Source organism: Malaya genurostris, chromosome 2, assembly GCF_030247185.1.
Source record: "Malaya genurostris strain Urasoe2022 chromosome 2, Malgen_1.1, whole genome shotgun sequence".
NCBI classification, from domain to species: domain Eukaryota; kingdom Metazoa; phylum Arthropoda; class Insecta; order Diptera; family Culicidae; genus Malaya; species Malaya genurostris.
The window spans coordinates 28,695,637-28,710,311 of record NC_080571.1 but is presented as its reverse complement, the minus strand read 5'-3'; the positions used below and the strand labels follow the sequence as shown (position 1 = coordinate 28,710,311).

The window sequence follows — 14,675 nt, the reverse complement described above, 5'->3', positions numbered from 1 at the left end:
GTTTTGCATTTGATACTTTCACTCCTTTTTCAGATAAATTATATCCAATGAACTCTATTTCATTTAAACATTCAATAGTTTTTTTTTCGTTAAGAACTACATTCCTTTCACGTAAACGCTTCTTTACCAGTTCTGTTCTAGTTCTTAAAGAATATACATCAGGTGCGTATATTAGAATATCATCAATAAACATGATTATCCAAGGGAAATCTCCTAAAATTGTTTCCATACATTTTTGAAACAATTCTGGCGCTGCCGATAATCCAAAAACTAAACGCTTATATCGCATGAGACCAATTGGAGAAATGAATGTTGTAATGTATCGACAATCTTCTCGTAGTTTAAGTTGATAGAATGCTTGTTTTATGTCAAATTTTGTAAAAAATTTACTTCCTTTTAATTTACAAGCCATTTGTTCCATTGTAGGTAAAGGATGAACCTCTCGTAAATGGCTTTGTTAGCTTCTCGCAAATCCATTATTATTCTAACCTTAAATATGAAATATTCTAGTAGTATAAAAATAATTTTATTATTACCTATTTTTTTTCAACCTCATTAGCACTTTTTCGCTTTATCAACATGGGTGAAACCCACTCAGATGCTTCATTCACTCGTTCAATGATATCTTGATTTTGAAGTTCTTTTAACTTAAAAAGAGTAAGTTCTTCTAATGGGATGGGCATACGTCGTAAAGTCTGTTTTACAGGTGGGATCGATTTATTTATTTTGATTGATGCATACATATCTGCCAAAATATTACACTTGTTATACGAGTTTCTTTACCATTTTATATACTTTACCTTCAATAGAAGGGTAGGGTGTTTGCGGAATTTGGTGTAAAAATTTTACTATACCTAGAGCTTCAGAAGTTTTTCCGGATAATAACGAACGCTTTCCATTTTGTATTACATATAATGTTGTGTCACAATTTGAGTTTCCGTATTTGATTTCCGCCTCGATCTCCCCAAGAACTACCAAAGGTTTATTGATTCCATATGCTTGGAAAATTTTATTACACCCTTTCCTCACACCAAAACTTCTGAATCCAATACGCTTCGTAGTTTTCCAATCAGCCATACTTAATACATCTTCATCGGCTCCAGTATCCACGACGAACTTCATTAGGACTCCTCCAACATCAACCATAACCGAACGCTTTCCGTTAATATGAAAAAGATCATGGATTTCGACTTTCTCTGTAGTATCTTCTATTTCCCGAATAAACTTTTGTTTTTTTGGCTTTCTGTATATTTTCATTTTTAATTTCAGAGGGATTATGAGGCTTACTAATGATGTTTTGCGAGTTTCTCCGATTCGATTTACAGCATCTTGCGAAATGTCCAATCTTACCACACAAACGGCATAACTCGGAACGTGCGGGGCATTTTGGATCATTTCCTAAATGGTTTCCTGAACATCTGTTACATTTATTCTTTCTTCTAGTAAGTTCACAAACGTCTGCAGAATCAAACACGACTTTATTTCGCAACTTTTGAACCTGAGCCTTTACAGATTCATGTGTTCGACCAATCTTCATCATATCTTCCAAAGTACGATCACATTCTAGGTATTCTGTAGCGAACACAATTTGATCCATTATCATTTCATCCAACTGCTCTCCGAAATCACACAAAGCTGCTTGTGATCTAACTCTTACAATGAAATGATCTAACTTCTCATGGGGGTTGAATTTAATTTGGCGAAATCTAAATCTTTCGTAACGTAGAGACATCCTGGGTGAATAATAATCATCTAGGACATCCATTGCGGCACGGAATGGATTATCTATCACATGTGATCCTTCAAACTTAGCAGTTTGAGCGATTTTCCTTACATCGGGTCCTCCAAAACACATAAGAGCTTTATATTGTTCGTCGTGATCTTCTACGAACTTTAGAGCTAAATAAGCCATGAATTGTTCTTTCCAAGCTTCCCAACAAATTCTTGCTCGACCATCACCATTTTCCACCAATGGTGGTATGTTAAAATCCCACTGCATTTGGAAAAGTTATTCTTATTAAAATTTAATTATGAAAAACTAAAACAAGATAAATTAATTTCTGAATCACACTTAAAGCCTGGGATACCTGTAAAAACAATGGCAACAGTTCTGGTCATGACAACTTGTAACTTTTTTTTTCAAGCCTCTTAACTAAACGAGCTGGTCATGCTGATTACTGTTGGACTAGTGTGTCATCTTGAAACGGGCAAATCAAACGAGCGAATCATTCTGATTATGGATGGACTTTAATCCCATCACAGATCGAATCAATCAAACGAACGGATCGTTTTGATTACAGATAGACTTGTGTCTCATCTTGAAACTGGTAAATCAAACGAGCGGATCGTTCTGATTATGGATGGACTTTTGTCCCATCACTAATCAATTCAAACAAACGAACGAAACGTTACAATTCCAGACCACCAAGGTCCCATTTTTTCAAAATTATGTTTTCGGCCAAATACCGACTCACGAAATATATCCAACTAAACTAAAAAACTAAAGTTTTTTTTTTACTTACTTTAGACATTCTGTCAAAATGAGCTTCAAAATTTCTTGAGTTCTTAAAAACTTTTTTTTTCATTCTTCGTTTTTTTTTTCAAAATCCCACTCGTCGCCAATGTAGCGTTTAAAGGAAATCAACTGTCTTTAGTTGAAGTTAATAACTTAATGATCATTTATTACCAAAGAGATATTCTTAGCCTACTTGATTATTATATATCTACACTACAACATACATCGGACTGAATGAGGCTAGACGCAGCAGATGATCTATAAATGCGTCGATGACAAAATAAATTCAATGAAGGCTCTGGAAATGTGCCTTCTATCACGATTATAGATAGACTGCGATGAAATCGAGGTGAGAAGCATTGGAACAAAAGTTATTAGAGACCGAAATCCGAAATCAAGCATTTCGAATTTAACTACATTTGAAGAAAAGTATTTCTTTAAGCTTAAGTCAACCATTTTGAAATCACCTTCCGAACTCTTCGACTTACCTGCAACAAAAAATTACTTGGATTCGAACTTTAGAACTCGATAACTGTGCTCAGAGCTTTTGGTTGCCAGTTAAAAGGTGGACAAAGCGAATAAAAGTCCGTTTCATCATAGCCAAAATAGGCGGGTGAGTAATGTCAGAGACGTAACTGAGTCGCGTGAATAGCAACAAAACTGACGTGCATTTTCCACACTAGCAAAATTCTAACAGTATAATGTGGAACACTTGACAGCAAAACGTATTCACGTCAAAAACCCTCTGTTCTACTATGATCATAATCTTCAAATCATCAGCATACGCTAGTTTAAATTCAGGCCTTCGAACTTTCAATATGTCGTTGAAATATAAAATAAATAAAAGTGGTCATCGATTGCTTCCCTGGGATACCACAAACGAATGAGTGAAACTGATTGGCTTTGCTGAACCAAACTAAATACGTAGAGTTCTACCAGTAAAATATGATCGCATCCAATTAGTATTACGCTCAGAAACTCCCAGCACGACCGACGAAAGCCGACACAGGACTAGTTCAACCATTGAATACACCAAATGATCCCACGGATTCCAATCGACCAGATTTATTACATTACATAAAAATTCTTCTAACTTTATGCTTCGTTCGTATATCTACAACTCATCCTTGGACAGCACATGGTCCGGATGGTGATGCGCCTTCAGCTCCCGCCAGAAATTCGATCGTGCTTCGAACAAACCACTCTCGACGGCCAGCAGGGGTTCCTGTTTCGAGTTCATACTTCCAATTCTCAGATACACCAGCGGAAAACCGTCTGTCGTGGGCCAACGCGGAAGCTCGTCATCCTCCGCGGGAGTAGGATTTCCCGTTCGAGCAAAATTAACCCACAACTTGGTGATTATACGGCGCACTTCCAACTCTTCCGGAGTCGGAATGGACGTCACGAAGAGATCCCGGGCGATTGGAAATAGGAACTGGAGCTCTTCGGCGTGGCAAACACCTGTAATGAGAGATACAAAAGAAAAAACTCATTTTAGATTGCAACTCATTTAGTTATAGATTACAATACCGTAATATTTATCCTGTCCACCCTCAAATATTTCCGTAAAACTGGCTGCCGTTCGCTGGGCAAACAAATAGACATAGGTGGGACCGGCCGGGGTTTTCCTACGCGAATCACCTTCCAGTCGGATGTGCAGGTACTCGTCCATTCCGGCCAGGAACCAGGCATCTGTGTAGAGCTAAGTAGCGGAAAAAGAAGAGGAAAAATGATTGAAAATTATATCCATTGGTTACAAGCTGTTACACGCCTACTGAGAAATCAAAAAAAAAAACAAATCAAAACTCACATTGGTTAAATTCTGTTCCGTTTCCTTGATTAACTGTTGATTGTTGAAATAGAATTTGTTGATTGCGTTGGTAATTTCCTGCTGCCGACGTTCATCGTGGTGATCGTAGTTCAAGGACACGGGAAGTGCACGATCCCAGTGTTCGTTCAGATTGGCACGAATTTCTGGCAGATTGATAAGAGCTGAAAAGAAAATCAGAAACAGAAAAAATGGACGTTTGATAAAATTTCTAACCGAAGTAGGCTAGTTATTCGATTCGAACGATTTCGAATTTGCCTCCATATTTGATTTTGGCTAATAAACTTTTTGTTAGAACGTCGTTTTTGTTTTTAACACTGCAGTACACCAGTTTAGCAGCGACTGCACTCGTTCAAATTTGAGTATAATGCGTGTCATCACCGAGTTTAAGTGGCCGAATCGAAAGTGCTTCGATCCATTCCGAAAGCAAATCCAATTCGTTGATAAGCCGCTTTACGACCTAAAGTACAAAAATGCTTCAGCAGCTTAGAAACCCAGCGAACGAGCTGACTAACGATGGCAAAAGAGCTACTAAGCCTGCTACTGTGGATTTGCGGTCTTACTCAGATAGGTGAGTTAAATTTAAACTACACAATCGGAAACAGAAAGTAGTTGATATTTTTTTCTCAGCCTCGGCATTATATTGTGACCTATGCGAATCAAGTGTAAGTTCTGTGGACTGCTTGACGAATTCACGGGTTGAGTATTGTACGACCGATGCCGAAGGTAACGAGCCATTATGTTTCGTTCTGGATTCAATTTCCACAGCATCCGGTAAAGTCGTGCACCAAAGAGGTTGTACTTTCGATCAGCAGTTTTGTGCAAAACACAGCAACCAGTCATTGAGCATCGTACAATGCATAATCGAACCAAAGGGTTTACCGAATGTACCAGATGTTGACCAAATTTGTAACGGAACTTCAACCGAGTCAAACCCAACTACGCCGATGCAGTGTAAGTGTTCTAGTACTAGTACTACGCAAGAAACGCCCCCACTGGACGGCGGTTCCGTTGAAATGCCTCGGATTATCAACGTTTTTGTTACGCAAACTTGCATATGCGCTTAGTTAGGTCAATATTATCTTCAAATCCAAAATAAATTGCACTGTTCTAATATTCAATAATGGATGAAGAGTCAACAAGATGTAAAGTTCAAGTACAATTTGCGACACAATATGAGCTCAGTTCTCAGCAATAGTCATCTAAAAGCGTATTGCTATTTCTCTTATTTATATAATTTATTTTCAATTGAAGTTGCACATAAAAATCCGTTTTCAAGTAATAAACTTGTATTAATGCATTTCTAGAGTACGAATTATTTCAATCTTCCTCGCATCTACAGGTTAATGCTATCTACACAGATTTTTCAGCGGCATTTGATAAAATTAATCATTAAATAACAATTGCTAAACTCGACAAACTGGGCTTTAGTAGCGCCTAACTGGATTGGATGCGCTCATATCTTACTGGTCGCGAGATGTCGGTGAAAATAGGAAACTTCACAACAGTTCCTTTCACTGTTAGCTCTAGAGAATCTCAAGGAACTCATTTAGGGCCGTTCATATTTTTACTCTACCTCAATGATCTCAACTTCTCCGTGAAATGTTTGAAACTATCATTTGCTGATGACTTCAAACTGTATCATCCTATAAAGGAACTAGAAGATGCACGTTTTCTTCAATACGTAACATATGACTATCATCTCTTGCAAAATATTCTCAAACGAGAATTCTTGGCACGGGACTTCGGTGTTATTCTCGATCACAAATCGGATTTCAAGAATCACGTAGATTATTTAATTTCGAAAGCTTCCAAACTCTAGGCTTCATATTTCGCATCACTAAGAACTTCTGGAACCCTAAGAACACTGTCTGTAAACTCCTTATTGTGCACTAGTTAGATTAACATTAGAATACGCAGCTATCGTTTGGTCACCTCATTATCAAATCGACCTTGATCGTATCGAAGGTGCTCAAAACAAATTCATTAGATTTGCGCTTCGCAATCTACCACGGAGGAACCCATTCAACCTTTCCAGTTACAAAGATCGCTGTCGGCTTATTGAGCTAGATCCGCTGTCTGTACGCAGGAACGTTTGAAAGGCTGTCTTGATTGCTGATCTAACTCAATCACGTATTGACAGTCCTGATATTCTACAATCCTACAATCCTATCCGAAACTTGATGAAGAGCGTTCGATCAAAAGTTCGCAAATTCGTGAAGGAATAACTTAAATTTCATCCGGTTTTCATTATGCTCAAGTTCAACCTCGTACAATTAACGATCAATTTTTAGTTTGAATAAAATGATGTTTTTTATTATAATTTGAAAGAAAAATTTGTGGATAGCTTATTTTCGACACACTCCTTGAGCAAGGCGTATTTCAGTAATGACAAGTTGAATATTGGTTTCCAAAGCGTCAACTGTTCTGGTTTATTCACATAAACCAATGATTTCACTTATCCCCACAATAAAACATCGAGTGGTGTCAAATCACACGAACGCAGGGGCCAATTCACCGGTCCATTTCTGAAAGTGAATCGATTGTTTCGGCCGCAGTGTATGGCAAGTGGCACCATCCTGTTGAAATCACATTTCGTCCACATACATATCATGACGATTTGGCAACAAAAATCCATTGGTCATTGTTCTGTATCGATTTCGATTCACGGTAACGCGTCGTCTTTTTTCATAAATTTCCACGATTTGGAAGTGTTGTTCTGGAGTTTACTGATTCATGATGATAACTTCAGACAGGGTTGCAAAAGTCTGTAAATCCACCCGCAAGTATGTCTTACTAGCAACAATTTCTCAATAAAATATGATACGCATAACTGACGACTTGGCGAAAAGAAAAGGTCGCGAAAATTTCAAAAGTCTTGAAATTTTGACAAAACTCGATTTTCATAAGTCTGCACAACAAAAAATGTCTGCAGCATTATATACGAAATCTGCAGATTTACAGACAAATTTGCAGATCTGGCATCTCTGATGATTTGCCAAACGATACTGAGTAGAGACGTCTCTTTACACTGTCAGAACAACTTTCACACTGTAAAGTAATCTCTATTGAGAAATTAACCTTCTCAAAAAACACCCGTTATCGTAACTCAAATAAACCTCAATTTCTCACTGCACGGAGACAGTGGTATTTTCATACAAAACGGGTGTTGCGAAGCGCGCATATGTCAACGCTCATGGAATTTTCCGTTGACAGTTTCCATATTATTTCTCGTCTTTCAAGACTATAATTTGAGTGATGCAAATAACCTCTCGCGAAAGTTTTTCAAAATTACAATAATAATAAAACAGATGAATATGCCTCACTGCTATTGCGATGCCTTAAATGAAAGAAGTAAAATTGCTTGATATAATTGATCTTCTCACTACTGACAACCGATAGTATATGTTTAGTTGCAATACGCGTCACACTCCAAATTATTACAAGAAGAAAACAACGACTGCCCTGAAGAGTTAAAATTAAAATATATTTTGTCGTGAATACGACCTACTTTATTGTGGGAATCTTTTCAAAATAAACCTTGTACAAGCCTGAGTAGGATTTAGTCGCCAGATTCCTCTGAAAAAGTGTTTCGCTTTTCTCATATAGAAAGGCTATGCAATCGCTGTAAAAACCGACTTTACAACCTCAGATTCAAATGAAAGGTCTTATGGCCTCATACAATTTTTCTGATTTTCCGACTTCCGGTTCCGGAATTGTGCATATGTGCAAATTTCTTCAAAAAGTTCCCAAAAAGTTGATCCAGATCCCACTGCCAGTTCCAATTTTACAGTGCGATTAGTGAAAGTTTTCAACTTCATGAGTCTTTTTGTACAAGCGATGGCGAAACGAGGAGCACATTTTTATAAAACTTACTTCTAAATTCATCTTGTTGACAGAACTAGCTGTTTAGTGAATATATAAATCTATTTTGTGACTACTAGTCTCCGGTTTCCGCTTCCGAACGCACCGTCAATAGTCTAGAAAAGCTCCAAAAACGGAACTCACTTTGATTTCTCTGCAACGGTTAAGCCGATTTTCACGAATCATGTTCCAAATTAAAACTCGCATTGTCTTTAAATATACTGGGAAATTTCATCCAGATCCGACTTCCGATTCCGAAATTATAGACGATGCAAAACTGGTACGTGCGGCTTTGCTCCGTTCGCAGCGTGCTTTGTTCAATGTCGTATAGCGTGCAGGGTTGCCACATTTAAATCTATATTTTTCAGGTGAAAAATATGTAAATTTGTAAATCGTTTATTCAATTTGTATCTAACATACTTGTTAGTGTTATTACAAAATCATGATAACATGACTTTTCTATAAAAGTACATTTATTGCCTTTATCCAGCAACGGGATCGTCCTAGTGCTAGTTGCGACGTTAAACCGAGCAAGCACGATGATCCTCCGGTGAGACAGGGGGTTGGCGTAGACCTAATAAGCCGCCCATAAAAGATTAATTACAAACAATACAGGAGAGAATACGACCCGGAACAATCGGCATAGACCCACGCGACGAAATAAGGACTACGATTGGAAACTTGGAACATGGAACTGCAAGTCGCTAGGTTTCTCAGGCTGCCACAGGATAATATACGACGAACTAAATCCTCGCAGCTTCGACGTCGTAGCGCTGCAGGAGCTTTGTTGGATGGAAAAGAAGGTGTGGAAAAGCGGACATCGAGCGGCTACCTTCTACCAAAGCTGTGGCACAACGAACGAGCTGGGAACTGGCTTTATAGTGCTGGGCAAGATGCGTCAGCGAGTGATTGGGTGGCAGCCGATCAATGCTTGGATGTGTAAGTTGAGAATTAAAGGCCGTTTTTTCAATTACAGCATCATCAACGTGCACTGCCTACATGAAGGGAGATCCGATGACGAGAAAGAAGCGTGAAGCGTGAATGCCCAGGTAAGAAGGGAGGCAATGTACCGACCGGTAATCGGGCCGAACAGCCTGCATGCCGCATCGAATTACAACCGCCAACGGTGTGTCAACTTTGCGGCCTCCCGAGGAATGGTAGTCAGAAGCACCTTCTTTTCCCGCAAGGATATCCACAAAGCTAACACCTGGAGATCACCTGACCGGATATCCACAAAGCTAACACCTGGAGATCAAATCGACCACGTTTTGATCGACGGAAAATTTTTCTCGGACATCAACAATGTTCGCACCTACCGCAGTGCGAATATAGATTCGGATCACTACTTGGTCGCTGTATGCATGCGCTCAAAACTTTCGACGGTGGCTACCCAACGTCGAAACCGAACGTCGCGGTTTAACATCGCGCGGCTCCGGGAGGCTGGAGTAGCCCAAGATTACGCACAGCAGTTGGCAGTGGCACTACCAACGGAAGAGCAGCTTGATGCAGCTACTCTTGAAGATGGCTGGAGAGAAAAAAGCACCAACAGGAAGACCGAGATCGCGAAGCGATGGAACAGCTGTTCCGTGCTAATGAAACAAGGAAGTTCTACGAAAAGGTGAACCGTTCGCGCAGAGGCCATGTGCCACAGGCCGATATGTGCGTGCTGTAAAACTTCATTCAATTCAATTGAAACTGAATGTGGAACACATTGACGATCTCTCTAATGCAGTAAACTTCACTCTCTGACACACACAATGTTTGCTGACGGCCCGAACGGGCAGCATTCAGTCATCACTCGTTTCTCTTCAATCGAGGCTTAGTTTAACCACCGTCAGTTGATCTCTTGAAGTAACAAAATATCTCTTTCAATAGTGTGAGAGCGGCCTTCAAATGAGGTTCATGTAAACATTCGAATTGGTTCAAGATAATAGATGGAAGACAAACCAGATAGCTGAGATATCAATCACAGAATACACATAAATTAATTGTTTCCTCCTTAAGTTTTCATTTTTAACACTTTACTCCATTTATAATTCTATTCGATCGAAATTGCTTACTACCAAGAGCGAAAACTATGAAGCAGCTAGACTACTTGGCACTTGAAACTGAGCAAGCAAAACTTCGAATGACTAGGTACGATTATTCAACTGACGATGAATGCTGGGAGCTTCACTTGGAATTGGCAGCATAAGTCAAATGAATTAGTAGGGATATGCTGACGGTCAGTGGCCATAAATTTCATTTTCATCTTATATTATTCGATTGAAAATGAAATTTTACCGCACTGGCAAGGACACCAACGGAGATCTTCTCACGAACGACTGTGAGGTGATCGAGAGGTGGCGGCAGTATTTCGACGAGCACCTCAATGGCGATGTGGCGGAATACGAAAGTAGCGGCGCGGTAACGAACTTGGGAACGATAGACTGCCGCTCCCAGACCTCCAAGAAGCCGTTTTAGACCATTTCGAGAAACGTGATTTGACTGAGATAAGATTTGAACAATGGGTTTCTACTTGACAGATGTGATCTAGAAAAACCACGTTTGCAAGGCTGTCTTTATTGCTGATCTAATTCAATCACGTGTTGACGGTACTGATCTCCTACAATTAATCAATTTTGACATTCATCGTCGTAGTCTTCATTCTCATCCATTTATACGAATTCCCCATGCTAGAACCAATTACGGATATAATGAACTCCTTTCCAGTATGTGCCGTTTTTTCAATAGTTGCTCACAGGACTATGATTTTCATCTCTCTCGTAATGCGATACAACTATTATTCCATGATTCTTTATTTGTGCAGTTATAGTACTAATGTTGATTCGTACCGCTCGACCACCCCTTCGTTCTCTCCACCATCTCCATTGAAAACTAATAAATTCGCTCGTTGAACCTTTTTTTCTCTTTTCTTACCTTCATCGTTCTTCTACCATCTTTTCGATTACTAATTAGATCTACGTGCCGAATCCAACCCAGTTTCGTTAAACTTAAACTCTCATTCACCACTCCCTCTTTCTAAGGAGTGTATCGAAAATGAGCTATCCACATACATTTGCGTTGTACACATGTATTTGTGATAGTTTTTTTTGCTCATATCACAGCATGCTGTGCATTTGACTGTTAGCTTTCGTTTGTTTACTTGTTTGTGCGGTTGAAATTCAGCTTTTTCAAAATGTCGCGCATTGGAAAGGGAGTGAAAATTAAGGTTCTTGACACATGGCTAAGTGAGAAGTGTTATACCATGCGAAAATTGGCGAAGCGGTTTGGAATTCATCATGCCAGTGTTAAAACCATCAATTATAAGTTTGAGGAACACTACTCTTTGGATGAGCAACCAGGAAGAGGCAGAAAACCCGCTTCTTCCAACCCGAAACTGGAAGTGATTCAATACGTAATTTGGCCAAAAAATCAGGAACGCGTGTCGGAATGATCCAGCGTATCAAGAGGCGAAATCACCTGAAGACCTACAAGAAGTATAAAATCTCAAAACAAAGTGTAGAACAGAAGAAGCGAGCAGCAACAAGGTCCCGGAAATTTTATTCGCGTCGTTTGCAGTGTCCGGATGCATGCGTTTTTATGTAAAGGAGGACTCAAAAACCCTTCCAGGTCCACACTGTCTTTACTGTCGTCATTGAGGAGGATGTGAGCGATGCGAACAGGTCGATTCAAGTGGAGAAATTTGGTCGAAAGGTACTGGTATGGCAAGCAATATGTTCCTGTGGTTTGAAGTCAACCGTTTTTTACACTACCGGAACTAACACATGGATCAATAAGTCCCGAGACTAAAAATGGAAACAACATTTTTTTTTGCAAAATTTTTTTTTATTCATCAACATAATCACCTTTTAAGGTGATACAATGGTTCCAACGTGTTTCCAATTTTTCAATACCATGTTTATAAAAAAATTTATCTTTTGCTTCAAAATCTTTCAGTTTCAGCGATGACCTCCTCATTTGAGCCAAATGTTTTCCCTGGAGCATTATTTTAAGATCAGCAAAGAGCCAGTAGTCACTGGGGGCTAAATCTGGCGAGTATGGGGGGGGGGTGGGGAAGCAGATCAAAGCCCAATTCGTTAAATTTCGCCATTGTTTTCATCGACTTGTGGCAGGGTGCATTGCAGCAATCGCGGCACCCACTTGGAAAAAACCTTTTTCATGCTCAATTTTTCATGAAGGATAGTAAATTCACTTCCATATGATATCTGTATCATCTCAGCAATCTCACGGAGCTTCACTTTACGATCTTTCATTATAATTTTTGTCACTTCACTCACATTTTCCGGTGTAACGGCTTCCACAGGTCTACCCGAGCGTTCCGCGCCATTTGTGTCGGTACGACCACGTTTAAACTCGGCGAACCACCGACAAATCGTTGCTTTTGATGGACAAGAGTCCTGATAACATTTTTCAATCCATTGTTTCGCTTGCACTGTGTTTTTACCCATTAAAAACAATGTTTTATCAAAACACGAAACTTGGTTTTTTTTCTCCATTTTTTAAACAAATTACAAAACGACTTTACTCCAACCTCGATAACTCAGCTGTTTCTGGTCGGATCGACTTAAAATTTTGACCCGTTTCAAGCAAAGGTTAGTACTCTAGAAAGACGTGGTTACTGGTTTACTACGAGCGCCATCTCTGCTTTAGTCTCGGGACTCATTGATCCATGTGTTATAAATACAGAAATCTATCGATCTGAGTGTCTCCAGAAGAGATTGCTGCCTTTATATAAGAATCATAGCACACCTCCACTGTTTTAGCCGGATTTAGCGTCGACTCACTATGTCAAAACCACTCTCAATTGTCTTGCGGAAAAGGGTATAAATTTCGTTGAGAAAAATATCAAATTGCCCTCAGCTTCGACACATCGAACGTTACTGGGCAATCGTGAAGAGGGTCTTCAAGAAGACTGATAAGGCAGCTGGGAACATGCAGGAGTTCAAAATAATTTGGTCTCAAGCGTCCAAAAAATGCAGTGCAACACTTGTCCGGAACTTGACGAAGAGCGTTCGATCAAAAGTTAAAAAATTCGTGAAGGAATAACGTAAATTTTATCCGGTTTTCATTAAGCTCGTTTACCCTCGTACAATAAAGAATCGATTTTTAGTTTGAATAAAATATCGTTTCTTATCATAATTTAAAAGAAAAATTTGTGGATAGCTTATTTTCGATACACTCCTTACCCCCCCCCCCCCCCCCTTTTACAGCATATTTCTCCTTTTCTCTAGTTTTAATTTAATATCACAATCGTTGACACGGTGGGTTTGTTGTTATCTAATTACTATATAGTTAGTTAGCTAGGGTTAGTTTTGATTGATAGTATCAAGTACATACATGTATCTGTTGGATTGTTGTAATCTGTTGATATAAACTATGAGGAGGTTTTATGCCTGCTGTAGTGAGAGATTGTGATATTTCAGCCCCATATCCGAAACCCGACCATCTCTAATGTATACTCATATAAAATTCATGTTCGAATTATACGAAAAATTCCGTTAAATTGTTTTAAACGTCAGGAGAAATATTTCACATGACAAAGCTAAATATCTAGTGAACATCTTCTAAAATATATAAACACATCACATACTATTTACGCGTAAAAAAGGCGGGTCACACATGATAATAGTTCGTATTAGTTGATTGTGCGAATTTCACAACTTTGACTGTTTCGCATCCAGAATCGCAGACGAGCTTTTATACCTAAGACAAGACCTGACAGCTTGGGGCTTGTTTTGTTATAATTCAAATGTCAGAATGTAACAGTTTCTGAGAACTCCATCCATTTCAATGAGAAAAATAAAAGTTTCTGATGGGCTTATGGGCAGTGTTGTCAAGTATTATAATTCTTATTTCTTGCAATTTATTCTATAATCCCAGACTCATTTGATTTCATTGCAAGAGTTGTATTTATAACTAGCTGACCCGTCGAACTTCGTCTCGCCCAAAAATTATTTGGTCTCATTTACGTATGTGTTCGGAGAGCAGAATTGTCAAACGACTAAGTGGTTAACGTTTCTCTCCAATATTTTTCTGATTACTTAACATACAATCAACGGAATTCGACAAACATTCGCTTTAGCTCAAAAAATGAAACATCACCCAAATTTATGTGAAAATGTGTACAGCTTTCAAGTATCGATAATATTTCCTCAGAACTTGTTCTTTGCGTTCAAGTTGCCAAAAAGTGCCACACGTACTTTAGAACTGTAATAAAATGGATATTTTTAGATACGAAGAAACTTTTGGTGACTTGGAGAGACGACGCTTACATTTTAAGTTGATATTGATCTTACCAATTTGAGCATTCTTCTCAGCAGGAATGGTTTTTATCATATCAAAGAACGCTCTCTCGCAAATTCTTCACACGAGTCAATCGGTGCTATCAAAGAGAGACGGATGGCTCTGCATAAGTTGTGTCTATGAAAATATCTGTGAATGCTCCACACAAGGGTTTTGAAATAT

General features: G+C 38.9%; 1 protein-coding gene across 1 annotated transcript in view; it reads right to left on the bottom strand.

The window, feature by feature from the left end:
• Window positions 1-3,564: 3,564 nt before the first annotated feature.
• Window positions 3,565-14,675, bottom strand: part of LOC131432606 (carboxylic ester hydrolase) — a 78,276-nt gene continuing 67,165 nt past the window's right edge. The window contains exons 4-6 of the mRNA XM_058598971.1: window positions 4,326-4,507; window positions 4,046-4,217; window positions 3,565-3,976 (exon numbers count right to left, since the gene is read on the bottom strand). Coding sequence (XP_058454954.1) covers window positions 3,630-3,976; window positions 4,046-4,217; window positions 4,326-4,507 — 701 coding nt within the window. The 3' untranslated portion in view covers window positions 3,565-3,629. The remainder of the gene's footprint in view (window positions 3,977-4,045; window positions 4,218-4,325; window positions 4,508-14,675) is intronic.